Here is a 15,091-nt window from a genome sequence, read left to right as displayed (position 1 = left end):
TTAAATATTAAATATAGTTTCTTTTTGTTATTTTTCTAAACTAAGAGCTACTCTACCAAACACTATTTATCATAAAAACAATTTGGAAAATTTGTCAGAAACCACCTTTTATAATCACTTTTTTGTGAGAAACCACCTTTTAAAAAATTTTGGTTAATTAACCACCTTTTTTGCTCTTTTTTTTGTTGGAAGCCACCATTTGCCGGAATCCGGCGTTGACCTTGATTTTCCGGCGTTGACCATCAGATTTTCGCCATTTTCCCTCCTTTATCTTTCTCCCCCCTTCCTCCTCGCATCCCCGGCAACCCCCCCTCCCCCCTCGCATCCCCGACAACCCCCCTCCTCCCTCGCAACCCGCCGGCAAACACCCCCCACGACCATCTCCACCCTCCCAGCCCTAAGCCCATCACCTCCCTCGCATCTCCCGGCATCTTAGGTGGAAGAAATGGCGAAAAATCTGGAAAAAAAATGGCGAAAATCTGATGGTCAACGTCGAAAAATCAAGGTCAACGTCGAATTCCGGCAAGTGGTGGCTTCCAACAAAAAAAAGAACAAAAAAGGTGGCTAATTAACCAAATTTTTTTAAAAGGTGGTTTCTCACAAAAAAGTGATTATAAAAGGTGGTTTCTGACAAATTTTCCAAAAAATTTCCAAAGCCGAACTCTAATACCTAATATATCTGACAGCTAACAACTAATAATTTAATACAACTCCTTGCTACATGAGTTAATGGCTACCGCACGCAACAACTACTTTTGCATAAGAGACCCCGGATCATTACGTGAAAACATGCAAATATATCCAATATTAGTAATAAGGGATAGATTTGCTAAGAACAATATATTTCATGTTAATAATTCATTTTAAAAACAAATAAATGATGAATGTTTCCAAAAATATAATTAATGTAAATATCATAAAATCAATACCTTTACTTTTGAAGGGTTTACTTTACTATGCCTAGCTATATATATATTTAAATACTTTCTCCTTTCTAAAATTAAAGAAATGAAACACTTAACATATTAGGCTATTTCAAAATAAACGAGATGTTATTTTATTTGGTATTTAGTTCTCTTTATCTCTTTTCTCATCACATAGGTCCCTTTTTTTCTTTCTCTGTATCTCTCTTCTCTCCTACTTCCCCGTGTCAATCCTCTATATATATTTCATTGAAAACGGAATGGAGGAAGTACAATCTTAGGAGTTTGCATTTAATTTGGCAACAAACTATTGAAAACCTGATATACTTATAGTTTAACATCTCACGAGGATTGTTGTAAAGGACGCTATAAAATAATGAAAAATTGAAGAACAATTGGCACAAAGATTTAACGTCTGTTCTCTAATAATGTATCAGCTACATCCACATATATTTTGATTTTATTAGCTTTATGACATATTTAGAATAATCCTAACGCAAGATAATTCAAGGTATATATCAACAAGGACAAACTACGGAAATAAGTTATAAGTATATTCATCATTAGAGGGTTACCTAGCTTGTTTTTTTTTAAAAAAAATCATTATCTTTTTATGAAAAATCAATGCAAATTAAATACTCCAAGTCGCCAAATACTAATTTATAGATTAATTTGGTGACAAATTATGAAAACTGTAGACATCCAGGATTATTGATGGCGCAAATTACATTCCATAAAGGAGTAAGAGTCAACAGCCTACACCTCGTGGTCTCGTGGACATGTTTGGAAAGTTGGAGCTTTCTGTAATTAATATCAAGAGACTTTATGCATGAATTCTGAAACACAATCAAACATCCCATGCAACTTATGCTCCCTTAATATTATCCCCCAATTTATATCTTCTAATTTAATCCAGAATTATTCATTTATTAATTTTAAAATAACCACATAGCCCTTTTTCTGTCACGTTAATTACATTTTGATCTTTAATCCCAAAAATCAAGATGTTCAAATGTTCAATCTTTAACACGATTTGGACAAAAACAAAATTGTGGGACATAAAAAGAGAAAGAAGTTCTCAAGCTCTATTGTCTGATTCTCGCACACAAAATGCAAGAATTCTTACTAGGTGAAGTAGTGGTAGGAAGGGAATTGGTAAGCTACGATAGAAGAGAGATGGAAGGTAAAGGACCAGTGGCGGATTCATAATAACATATTAACGGGTGTAAATTATATTTTCCATTATGTTAATAGGGGTAAATGGTCCAATTTTACTAAAATAAATCTAAAATTTTAACTGAAAAATACTACATATCAAGATTTAAATGGAGTCAATGATCCTATACTAAGGATAACTTTGCTTCTATCGCTTCATTTTTTAAAAAATCCTGGTTAAAAAACATGGGGCCCTTGTTACTTGTTCAACTGATTGATCAACATCACCACATAATTCTTGAAAGGTTATGTCATTCTACTGATTAATTTGAAGCAACTCAAATTAGAATTATTATTATTAATTAGCAGATCGACTTTAGTTGAGAATACTAGCATATCTTTAAACATTGGTACTCATCAAGCCTACTGCTTTGGGCCCAAGAAGCAAATAGTTCACTGCTTCGTTTAAAGGCTTACTAGTCTTACATGCACGCAATGCGTGCGATAACGTGTGATAACAAATGAAGTAGAAAAAAAATTTAATTGGGTAGAATATATGTCTTTACATTTTATTTTATCAAAAAACAGATATTTTAAATGTCCTACTTTCCTCCCTTTTTCATTCAAATGAAACAGTTAGTTATCCTCTATTTTTTTTTTCTTTTTTTCCTTTTTCTATTTTTTGGTGTCCCCCATGTGTTGCCTTATAGAATAGAGATCTAGAAAAAATAGTACATTCTATTGCTATTACAAACTACAAAGGAGTCTATTTGAAACTTTTTTTTTTATATAGAAGTACAAAACATCATTTCGTAGATAATAACATATTCGAGATATTTTAATTGATGATAAAAACTTTGAATATCACACAATTTTTTATAATACGTTTTGGAGTGTAAGGTTTCGTACTGAACTACCAGATAAGTAAGGATAATATTGAAATAGGGTTACAATGCATAATTACTATGTATCATTTCTCATAAATTTAATATGGGTGTGTCTAAATAATAATTGGTCAGGTTTTTTCTTTGAGATTTCCAGACTTTTTAGATCAATAAACAATAAGTCTAGTATATATGCAAATTTATGATATCTTTCTCTAACAAAAAAAGCTGATTTTGATGATAAAAACATAAAAGGAAATTGGCAACATAGATCTTATGAAAAATTGGTTGTACTAAGGTATCATGAATCTAGATAATAAACTACGTTTATACTTGATACAACTTTGTTATTGCACCGAGAAAAAAAAAATGTGTATTCATAATCTCAATATATTTACGCTTTATTCTTTTGTACTTAATCAAACTTAATTTGTCTGAACTGAAAAAAACTTGATTTTGATGATACAAACATGAAGGGAAATTGGCAAATTAGATCTTATGGAAAATTGGTTGTAATAAGGTATCATGAACCTGATAATAAACTATGTTCATACTTCATACAACTTTGTTATAGCACCAAGAAAAAAAAAACTTGTATTCATAATCTCAATATATTTACGCTTTATTCTTTTGTACTTAATCGGACTTAATTTGTCTGAACTGAAATGAACTAAACTAAATTAAATCGAATAAAAAATGTGAGAGAAAATTAACTGAACTAAAATTAAAAGGCGTGCGTAAACGAATAACGGTGCCACATGGCGCTCCCTAGAGGGTTTTAGTTCATGTAATTCATGTACAATAAAAAAAATTAGAAATTGCATAGTTTAGGTTTTGATCCCATGACCTCAAGTTCATGTACTAAAGTTTTAACCACTAGACCAAGTTGTATTTAGTGTTACCATATCAAAATACAATATTAATAAATGAAAAATTTTCTTACCCGGGGCATAGTCCGGACCTAATAACTAGTTAAAGTATTAAATCATGCAAACAAACCAATTTATATAGAAAAATATAACCAAATAACCATGATAAAAATTAAATTAGAGGTATATTCATAATAATTATGTTGAGATCCATAATTATGTTATGGTGTAGTGAAGTGAGGTTTTGCCAAAATTGAGTGAAAAAACCGTTTTTAACTCACTCTCCCCTGAATCCAATTCTGACCAACCGCAAATTTCTTTTCTTTACTGCCCAAAACACCAACAGTGTAAAATGTGTAATAGTGAAGTGAACTCTCTCTTTCTCTCTCCTAAAAATGGTCGTGTGTGTATGACTGTATGTCTGTATCTCTATTCTATGTGACCTGCTGCTATTGCTAATCTCCAATTTCAAAACCCCACTTTCTCTCTCTTACCCAGTCACACTCTCTAGGAAGAAAACTGCTTTCTTCAGTTTTTTTTTTTTTTTTTTCATTTTTGAATCAAATATCAAATCATCCAAGAACAAAAATACAATTTGTCAAAACAAAAAGATAACATCTTTGAAAAAAACTGTAAAATCCCATCAGTTATAAGATCGTGGGTCAGTTTTTTTTTTCTTTTTTTTTTTTTTTTTGTCTTTTTGTTTTTAAATTTTTCCCCACTACCCAGAAACTGAAATTCCCCCTTACCCATTTCTTCTTTCTTTCTCTCAGATCGAGTTGGTTCATGGCACTTTAATTCTCAGGTGATCAAAATGCAAACTTTATTATTTTTTCATTTTTTATATCTTTTTGGGTGTTTTTTTAGTTCCATTTTTTTTTCACTTTTTTAGAGGTAGACTTTGTTGGTTTCTGGGTTTTTTTGATAAGTTGGATTTAAGTTAATTTTCTGGGTTTGGGGATCTAAGTGTTGATTTTTGCATCATGTGTTTTTGAGATTTGAAGTGGAATTGTTTGTGGGTCAATATGACCTAATTTGCTGTGAGTTTTGTTTACTTGTTTAGTGAAGTTAGTGATGTTTTAAAACTATGTGTAGAGAAAACTTTGGTTGAAATCATGTGACTTAGAAGTGATTTGGGGTTGATTTTACCTTTTACTACTTGAATAAAGTGTTCTGGAGTTCTGATTGATAAATTTGTGGGTTTGTAGTTCTTGTTGCTTTTTTCTACTGTTTTGAGTAGAATTAGTGTGTTGAAGTTCTTTTAGTTTGTGAGTAATGGAAATTTTGTTATGAAGATGATTTCTTTTTTTATTGATCCATTTTGCTTGGACATATTTTATCCTGAATTGTGAAACTGCTTCTTTAGATTGGTTTACTTGTTGAAAGATGAATACTTCATTTCTTGAAAGGGAAGTTCTGGATTCTAGTTTTGGCTAAGAGCAGCATAATATTGATAGGGTCTTTATCAATGGAAGACATTAAGATTTTATTGTCATTGTAGTTCATTGCAATGTATTTGGCAGAACGAAATGGTGGTTTAGAGTTTAAAATTTGTGATTTGTGGTGAATGAGGGGACATATTAGGTGCACAAACGTTGCACTAAAGTTTTTATCAAAAGAGAGGCTTTTAAATGCAGAAAATACTAATAGCCTTATTATTACAACAGGGTAGTGATAATCTTTCCATCGCGTCAAGGCTTTCCTTTGAACTTATGATTAGTGGTGGTCGGCTTCATTATAATTTTGGACTACTGATAGCCTAGTTTTTCAAACTGGCCCAATTGATAATTGCTTAGTGTAGAATATCACAAGAGTGCTTGGTTATGTTGTCTTCTGCAATACCATTAATACTTATATATTACTTAGAACTAACAGGGTTCTTTATCAATGTGCAGTTGATAATGGATGCTGACACGGATATACTTAGCAGACACCACGGCTTGGGAGAAAATGACATTGCATCTGAGGTGAATGAAACCCTTGACAGCACTATGACAAGTGTAGGTCCTGATGTTAGTCAAGAAAGTGTTGGTGAGTTTAATAGCGATATAATGGTTAATCCTCTTACTGACGAAGTGGAACAGCTTAGTGATGTGCATGTGGAAAACAATGGTTCCCTAACTCCTGAGGTACATTGCTTCAATCGCGGTTGTTTTGATAAGTATTGCTAAGTTAGCTTTGCTGCTTATATTTGATCTATTGGTTTGTAGGAAGTGAAAACAACAGAAGCTACAGCTGCGAAGGAGCCAAAGCCACAAAAAAATCAAGGCAGGGGAAAAAATGAGAAGCCTTCCAACGCGAAAAACGCTGTGGTGACGTCAAATAAGAACAACAGTAATAAAGCAGTGAAGACAACTTCTAATGGTACTTTGCCTACAAATACACGGCCAAAGCAGCTTGTTGCAAAGGTTAAATCTTTTAATGATCGTCATGCTACTAGTAGTAATTCGAGCAAGAGCACGATACCTGTATCTATGGCGAGTAATGCTCAAAAAGCTAAGGTGGATACTGTTTAGTTTAAAATTCGTTGTGTACCATCCTATATATGGGCTCCTTTCCTGATTAGGATATCCATTTATTTCCTATATTTTTTAGTGATTTGCAGTCTCCTATTGGCTAATGGTTTGTCATGCTTATGTTACAGCAGCCGCTGAAGTCTGGCTCTGATAACGTTGTGCAGTGTGAAAATGCCATGTAGGTTTAACTGCTATGATATTTTCTTTTCTTCCCTTGAACATGCTTTTGTATGAAGTCTCTGAGCATCATGAACACGTGATAACTAATCCTGGCTGCTTTTACATAATCTTTGTTTATCAGAAATTTGAGGTTGTAGATGATTAAGCTCAGAACAGGTTTTCTTTGCACCTTATTAACTCATTACTGTTTGAATGCAGGGAAAAGCCCAAGTTAAAACCCCTGAGACAAGAACCTCCATCTACTGCTGAAGGAGATGAAGAATCTGTTGAGTATCCTTTGTAATGTTGATCTGATTGTCTTTCTCCTCTTTTCTTCCTCATTCTAATTTGGTGAGGGTTACGGGACATTATTTAACCAAAGTTGATAGTTTATTTAATTGCTTATAGTCAGTCTCTGAGTTGATATATAAGATTATCCTTAAGTACTTTGCAGAAGCCCCTCTGCCGCAGATGGAAAGCCCAATAGAGAGGGTAAGCTCCCATCGTATGGTTTCAGCTTTAGGTGTCATGAACGAGCTGAGAAGAGAAGAGAGGTCAGTGTTTTCTCTTCATTCTCGTTTGGGATTTATTCCTTGTGTTGACTATGTTTATCAAGTAACCTGGATCTTGTCCTCTACTAATCTTCTTGCTGTTGGACAGTTTTATACCAAACTCGAGGAAAAAATACATGCACAAGAATTAGAGAAAAATAACCTGCAAGCCAAGTCCAAGGTGTTTTTTTTTTTTTTATGCTTTTATTTTTGCTCTTCTAAGGAGGACCAAATTCTGTGAATAGTTGTTACAATTTCATGAGGAGTTATGTTTTTTTGCAGGAATCTCAAGAGGCTGAGATTAAGAGGCTTCGGAAAAAGTTAACTTTTAAAGCATCACCAATGCCTAGTTTCTACCAGGAACCTACACCTAAAGTTGAACTTAAGAAGGTAAACTTTTTTCTTTTAACTGTTGGCACACTCTATTGGACTATTGATGGCTGCCAAAAGTCTTATAATTGCTTCTCGCTTCTTTTGTTTAGATGAAAAGCTGGCTCCTGTATTTATGTTCATTTTCTCCGTAGAAAAGTTTTCTGCAGTGATCTAACTCATTTAAGTAGTTTAGATTTTAGAATTTCGAGTGTGTTTGGTTCATTTTTAGTAAAGGAAAGGAAGAGAAGAGAAAGGAAGGGAAGAGAAAAGAAAAGAATGGAAGAGAAAGGAAAAAAACCTTAACTTCCCATGTTTGGTATGAATTTTCTCTTTCCTTCCAAATTCCCCCACCTTTGGGAGGAAAGGAAAGTGAAATTTTATCAAAGTGTCTTTCCTTCCAATTCCTCCCATTTCCTTTTACTTAATTTTTATTTAATGAACCAAACATTGGAAAGTAACAAATTTCCTTCCACTTCATTTCTTTTCCTTCCAAATTCTTTCTACCAAACAAGCTGTTCAAGTTTTGCGACAGCTTCTGTTGTCTTCCACACAAGTCAGCCTATCCATGTTTATAGTCGGTGCATTTGAAGTGTTCATTGGCAAGCCATGCGCAACCAGCCTACCACCACTTCTGTGATCGTATTGTTCATCTGGAGGAAGTTCTGTGTTTAATTGGATTTCAGAGTCTCCATTCTTTGCAGGACCAGAATGGATATGCTATGCCCTGTTTAACTTAATGTGGTTTTTGGTGGGCCTCCTTTCCTCACATTTGGCCCAAAAAGTCGAGGGAAAGTTTTCCTCTTGATCATAAGCTGATTGAATAAATTGCATTTGATTGATTTGGGTGAAAAAGTAGGTACTCCCTCAATCTTAATGTAATAGGCACATCAACTTTTGCGATCATCTTTCTGTGGCACAATATTTTGAAAAAGGATTTTCCTAATCTATGCCACAAGACATAGTTTAAGAGTATCAAAAATCCTATATAAGATATAATTTTACAAAAAGCTTCCATTTCAAAATTCAACTATCTAAGAAAACATACATAATTATCTCTATCTCGAGTATCTATCCTTATTTATTATTCCCAAATAGAATCCTGTTGTATTATATATTTTTTTTCTAATGAGAAGAATATGAGATCTTGAAATTCTTAACCCTATGCCTTGTGGCATAGGTTAGAAAAATCCTTTTACAAAAACCATGAAGATAAACTTAAGAAAGTAACTTCTGCACATTATAATTTGCTGCCCATACTGACAAGTGACAACTTATTGTTCTAAGTTGGCAGGTTTTTAACCACCAAAGTCAGATGTGATTTTTCTTCTGGGACAATGAGTTAGCGTGGTAAGAAACTAGTAATCTAGTATTATTCGAGGACCTAGGCTAATATATCGACTCAGCCAGACTGCTTTTACAAGTTAAAGATTTCCAGAGAAAAAGGATAGCAGAAAATGAAATAAGAGCAGAGAGTTAGTTTCATATTTCATTGCTAACTAGTTTTTGGTTTTCATGCCATTCCTTTTATGATGTATTTGATTTTGGTTTTTTAGATGGGGTGCTGCAAATGATATTTTGCAGAAATTCAGGACACGCTATAGAATCTTGGATCTTTGGTTGAACATTTTGCTTACTTAGTTAAGGTCTTTAGGATGGTATACTTAAGACTTGTAAACATTACCCTAATACCTCTGAAGAGTTCCCTGCTGTTGTGGGTGAGGTGCAAAAGAGTTGATTTATGTAACATTTATGCGTTAAAGTTTCCATTGCCTCTTCTTGTGCCCGTAAAGGGGAGGGGGGGGGGGGGGGAGAATACCTTGGATTTTTGCTAAAACATGCACTTCCCTTTTGTCCTTCTGAGAGCATTCTTTCTTTTCTCACAGCACTTCTATTTTTAGCTTAGCTGTTTTGTTCCCTTCCTTTTTTTAGCTAGTTAGCTCATTGCTTGCGTTATTATATTTGGAATGTCAAAAGTGCTTCTACAAAAAATTTCTCCTTGATTCAGATACCAACTACACGTCCCAGATCCCCCAAGCTCGGTAGGAAGAAGAACTCATCTTCAGTGGAAGCTGAAGATGGTGACCAAAGCTATCGGCTAGGAAGACTAAGTCTGGATGAGAAGGCGGTATTACAAACCAACCCTAGCAAAGAACCTTCACCTGTCCAGTCTAAGCGACCTCAGAGGAAGTCCCTTCCTAGATTGCCTTCTGAGAAGACACGCTTGTCGAAAAATGCTAAAGTGCAGGATCACACAATTAATGGCTCTCAACCTATAGCGCGTGTTGAGGAGGAAACTCCTCTCTCTAGCTCAGAATCTGCACCTATAGCCCGTGTTGAAGAGGAAGTATCTCTCTCTAACCCAGGTTTTGCACCTATCGCTCATGCTGAAGAGGAAGTTTCAACATCTGACACAGGTGAAACTCAAATTGGAGTTGAGAACGGGCCTATTGTCGAGGAATAGTGAAGCTCCCAGTTGAGCATGAAGTTGTAATACAGCATTGAAAAGAAAGCTCGGTTGCACTTGGACTCAGTCGCCTCCACGAAGTGTTGGCTTAGCAGAAGATGAATATGAACGAAGTCATGAAGCAGTTTGTCCATAGTTTGGTGAGGTTTGGTTGTTCTTGCTTTTAGACTTGCCAGTCTGGTCGCTTAATCGTCTGCATTTGCACTTTCTCTGGATTGTCGGATCACTGCATTTCGAGTTGTTTATTCTTAAGAATTTATTACTCTACAAAGTACTCTTTTTAGTGGTCTGCCATTGAACTGTGGTTGTGGGTAAATTTTGAGATTCTCTCAGTACACCAGTTGTAGTTTATAATACATAAAATTAGCTTATGGGCCTACGGGGAGGACTGATATTGATCAAGTTGGTGTAGTTTGCATTTGGAACAATGTTTTGTTATTTAATATGTTTATTCTTGCAACACATCTTTGTGCTAAGTCATTATGGATTTGTGTTTAAGCTTCTTTTTTTGAGGTCTTTTGTGCTGCTGAATCTGCTAATTGTCTTCGTCTTTTTCTTCAGCATCCCACAGAAATCTTGCATAGGCTGCAAGAATGTAACTGCATTGACAATAGTGCAAAACTATGTTAGGATCATTACTAGGATACATGTGTTCTTTCATCTAAAAAGCACCATAAAACTATGTTACTCAAACTCTTCACTTAACCTCAAGTTCCAATGTACTGCCTCTTTCACACTATACCTGTCATCAGGATGAGAAAGAACAGCTTGATGAAAGTAACCCTCAGCTCGGGTGGCGTCCTTGTTGATTTGCCATATTAGTTCCCCATAAAGAGAGAGTACATTACCATCTTCAGCTTTTGCCAAAATCGCTCGTGCACAGTACCGTTCGGCTTTGGCGAAATCACCTCTAACCTGACACAAAAAACATATGAAAAAGTTTGCTACTCTGTTATCATTCACAGTACTCTTCGGCTTTGGCAAAATCACCTGTAACCTGACCGAAAAAATAAAATGAAGTTCGCTTTTCTGTTATCGTTATCATATTCATAGCATTTTCTTACCTCTTTCAGATATCGAGCATAGTTTCCGAGAAGCAGGGCATTTCCAGGATTGTGTTTGATCATTTTCTGGTAATACTGATCTGTGCTTTCATCAGGGTCATCTCTTAGCATACATAATCTTACCACTTTGCTTCTGGATGACTTCATATTGATAGTTTGGGAAGGAAATTGTGATGAAAGGGAAACTAAGATAGATTGCGTTGCTAGATTATGGGCTGAGATGATTCCAAGAATCATTTTTCTCTAATGAAAAAGCTTGACTTGTTTGATTCTCAAAGATAATAGAGAAAGAAAGAGTGAATATCTACTTAAATTTTGTCTGCTAAACAAGTTTAGCATCTGCTTCCACCCCCATTTAATCCGTATGGAATCAAATGTATATTAATAAATAATAGCAACACTTTTTTAAAAAATTATTAGTTACATACTTTCTTTTTTTATCATCAATACTATATACAATTACACGGAGTATTAAAAAGTGTTCCAAAGAAGGAACGGTACCATGTGACACTCTTTAGTCGGGTGTTTTACTCTGTGTAATCCATGTACAAATTAAAAAAATAGTAAGTACATTGCATAAGATTTGATCCCATAATCTCAAGATTATATATTCAAAACTTAACCACTCAATCAAAGGATATTTAGTGTTATCATTTTAAAGTAAAATATTAATAAAAGAAAAATAAAAATATATCGAGCGTAGTCTATAGACCTAATAACTAGTTAATCTCTTATTAGCTGATTTAACCAAACGGGCTTTTAGTAGTCTATCAACTTTTTGCCTCTTTTCTCTCTTAACTTTTGAGTTTTGAATATATAGATTTTCTAACTACTGAATTTATCTACAGCTTTTTGTAACTTTTGCTTCAATGATTTTTTGTTTAGCTAATTAATAGTTTGACCATTTTCTTTTACCGAATTTGGCATTTGCCGTTATAAATTAACGACACAAATTTTTGAACTTCATGAAAGTGTAATTTAGCCAACTAGATAGTTGATATTATAACTGGGCTGTTGTCAATAAAAATGTTTGGAAGAGCTGGCACGCTTGTTGGCCCTGTTCAATTTATGCATGGCCCAAATGAAATTATAAGGTGGCCCTTGATAGTCCAACTACACCATGGGTTTGAGAATAGGGAACTTAACAATGACCAACTAGTACATAAGCAAAGTATAATTATATAGTGATTTATTGATACAAGTAGAAGAAATCATCCTAACAAGACATTTTATTTTTTTTACAAAGTTGCAAGTACTTGCTCCATCTGTTTTTTTAAAGATCTTCTACTTTTTGTTTAAGTCTGTTTCTAAAAATCTTCCTACTTTTTTTTAAAAGCCTTTGTTCCCTTTTCATATTACTTTATTCTCATGTTAAATCCATAATATTATACATTCTCTCACAAGTACACTCTCGTGTAATTACCGCTTTTATATTTTCACTTCTTCAAATATAAAGATCTTTAGAAAACAAATGGAGTATATATAAAGGAGTTATTCACAAATATCCATGAATCGACTAGAAAGTGTTTGAATTTGACTCATCAACTAAAAGAATTTGAAACCCTAAAAATAAATACTCAACAAACATGTTTTCAATAAGTTTTGTCCGAGTTTTGAACAAGATTATTCGCGAGTAGTTTAGACATATTAGGCCATTTTCAACCCAATATGTCATATGACTTCAAATAATGAATTTTTTTATACTACCTCGTTCCTATTATACACGGTCTGCTTTGGTATATAACCAAGAAAAAAGTGAAAAAGTAGGAGAGAGAGAGAGGAGAGGAATATTGAGAAGTGGGACGTAATATTCAAAAAGTAAATAAAAAATAGAGGAGAACGAAAAATGGGGTAGGTGGGAGTATTAAAGTAGGTTAATTTATTTGGTGAGAGACCTCATAGGGGACAAAAGTGAGGAATATTGATTGGACATTTTATCCTATAAAAATATAAGGTTTTTTTTTGTCTCAAACCACCTTAACTTTGTGCCACTTTGCGAGAAACTACTTGAAGTAAACGAAATTATCCAAAACTACCTTAAATAGTAAAAACAATTGTTGACTACTACTTAAGTGGTTTAAAGGGGAGTTGACTGTGATTTTCAGTTCAATAATAACGACGTGTTGGGTACGTGACCCTTTTTTTTGCCATTTTTCATTCACTTCCCTCCATTCCCTCGTTTCGATGCTAATGATGGTGGTAGGGTTTGGGTGGGGCAATTATTGATTGTGGGTTATCGATTCGATATCTGGATTTTCGAGTAGTGGCAACTGGGTTGGTCGGTTTGTGGGTTGTGGTGGATGGTCGTATAGGTTGTGGCAAGTACGGTCGGTGGCTGTATGTGGATGTGGCTTGTGGTGGGTGCTCATACTGGTGGTTGTGGGTTGCAGTGGATGGTCGTAGTGGTTGTGTCGAGTGCTTGTTGGGTGTTCGTATTGATGGTTGTAGGTTGCACTAGGTGGTTTTGGGTTGTAATGGGTGGTCCTAGTGGTTGTGGCGAGCAACGGTACGTGCTCGTATTGGTAATTGTGGCTAGGCAAGGGTGACGACATTGGGATGGTGAGTGGTGGCCCCGAAGAGGAGAAACAAAAAATGACAAAAATTTGACTCACGTGTTTGGCACATGACTATTATTGCCCAAAAAACCATGGTAAACTGGTTGGAAAACCATTTGGGTATTGGTCAATAATGGCTTTATGGAGTTCACGTAGTTTTGGACAATTTTGTTTACTTAAAGTAGTTTCTTGCAAAGTGGCACAAAGTTAAGGAGGTTTGAGACAAAAAAAAATCCAAAATATAACTATTGGAATGGAACGGTACGAAAAGAAAAGTGTGTATATTAAAAAGAAAAGGAGGTAGTATTATTTTAAGCAGTGTAAAAGTCAATGAGTTGTAACTAGTAAAAAAACAAAGGTAAGTATATAACACGATTTCTTACAAATTAAAACTGAATTATAACTAGATCATATAATTAATACGCCTATGACAATTATAAATTGTTTTTTGTATTAATCTTTTTTTCGTGTTAGAGTGCAACTAAGTAAAATGATGTACACGAGATTTGATTTCTAGACCTAAGTACCATGCCCACAAGACTTTATCAATTGATTTAGATAAGATCCACATTATTTGTATTAAATTTAAAATATCAATATATACTCACATAGTCACATATAGCTTGAACTAGTTTAACTCCAAGTACGTAAGAGTTCGTTCTATTTAACTTATCTTAATTTATATGAACTGATATGAATTTATCTAAATTTCTCTACTTATTTGCCTCCCCAAAAGAAATATATACTAATCTAAACTTATTAAAAAAATTATTAGTATTTAGAACTTTTTAGAACTTAATTATTGAATTATATGTGCCACGTGGCACTCTCCTCAAGCATCCAATGCAAATGTCTTATTTTCATGTGAACTCCTCAATTTACAAATATATACTTCATCCGTTCCATAATAAGTGAAACACTTCTCACTTTTATGTGAGAGCTTTTTTAGAGAAGTGTTTCACTTATTATGGAACGGAGGAAGTATATATATATATATATATATATATATATATATATATATATATATATATATATATATATATATATATATATATATATATATATATAATATATATATATATATATATATATATATATATATATATATATATATATATATATATATATATATTGTGTAACTACAAAGTATTGAACACGTGACCTTTGAAATAAAAAGTGGGAGTTTAACCATTAATACACTATTACTTTATTGTCTAATGTTTCAAATAAAATATCAGAAAATCTTATAATAATTATATTTAACTAAAAAGATTTAATTAAGTATTTACATCTCTCAAACTCTTATTATGGCAGTACGACGACCAAGAGACTATTGATAACATATATATTATCCTACCCCAATTTCTTTTAAGCTATTATTTTGAAAATCAAACCTCTAAGGTTTTTTTTACTTATCACGTCATGACGTCAATTTTTCAATTATTCACTAGACAAAAAAATACGAAAAGTAACAAATGAATTATGAAATTTGTGAATAATAACATATTTCCTTATTGTAATTGATCTGAGGCATCGCCCGAGCCAAAATACTAGTTATATTTTATAAGGTATTAGAACT

General features: G+C 33.7%; 2 protein-coding genes across 2 annotated transcripts; one reads left to right on the top strand and one right to left on the bottom strand.

The window, feature by feature from the left end:
* The first annotated feature begins 4,220 nt into the window (after positions 1-4,220).
* LOC104908761 (hypothetical protein) lies at positions 4,221-10,355 on the top strand. Its single transcript, XM_010697917.4, is given in 11 exon segments — positions 4,221-4,492; positions 4,605-4,636; positions 5,727-5,960; positions 6,042-6,332; positions 6,476-6,525; positions 6,726-6,797; positions 6,961-7,060; positions 7,167-7,238; positions 7,340-7,447; positions 9,435-9,885; positions 9,888-10,355. Coding segments are annotated over 9 exon segments (1,416 nt in total). The 5' UTR covers positions 4,221-4,492; positions 4,605-4,636; positions 5,727-5,732; the 3' UTR covers positions 9,932-10,355.
* LOC104908752 (uncharacterized) lies at positions 9,808-11,203 on the bottom strand. The gene is made up of 3 exons (XM_010697905.4): positions 10,958-11,203; positions 10,636-10,808; positions 9,808-10,492 (listed from the first exon to the last, which is right to left on the bottom strand). Exons 1-3 carry the CDS (start codon positions 11,192-11,194, stop codon positions 10,429-10,431), a joined length of 474 nt encoding a protein of 157 aa, XP_010696207.1. The 5' UTR covers positions 11,195-11,203; the 3' UTR covers positions 9,808-10,428.
* Positions 11,204-15,091: the final 3,888 nt, after the last annotated feature.

This window comes from Beta vulgaris, chromosome 2 (genome assembly GCF_026745355.1).
Source record: "Beta vulgaris subsp. vulgaris cultivar EL10 chromosome 2, EL10.2, whole genome shotgun sequence".
Lineage (NCBI taxonomy): Eukaryota > Viridiplantae > Streptophyta > Magnoliopsida > Caryophyllales > Amaranthaceae > Beta > Beta vulgaris.
Note: the sequence above shows the minus strand (reverse complement) of the source record. Positions and strands in the feature narration are given on the sequence as shown.

Coding starts and splice junctions, on each gene's coding strand:
- LOC104908752 (XM_010697905.4), bottom strand. CDS start 11,194: ATGATTCTTGGAATCATCTCAGCCCATAATCTAGCAACGCAATCTATC. Junction 10,809..10,957: donor ATGCTCGATATCTGAAAGAG/GTAAGAAAATGC, acceptor TTTTTGTGTCAG/GTTAGAGGTGATTTCGCCAA. Junction 10,493..10,635: donor CTTTCTCATCCTGATGACAG/GTATAGTGTGAA, acceptor TTGTCAATGCAG/TTACATTCTTGCAGCCTATG.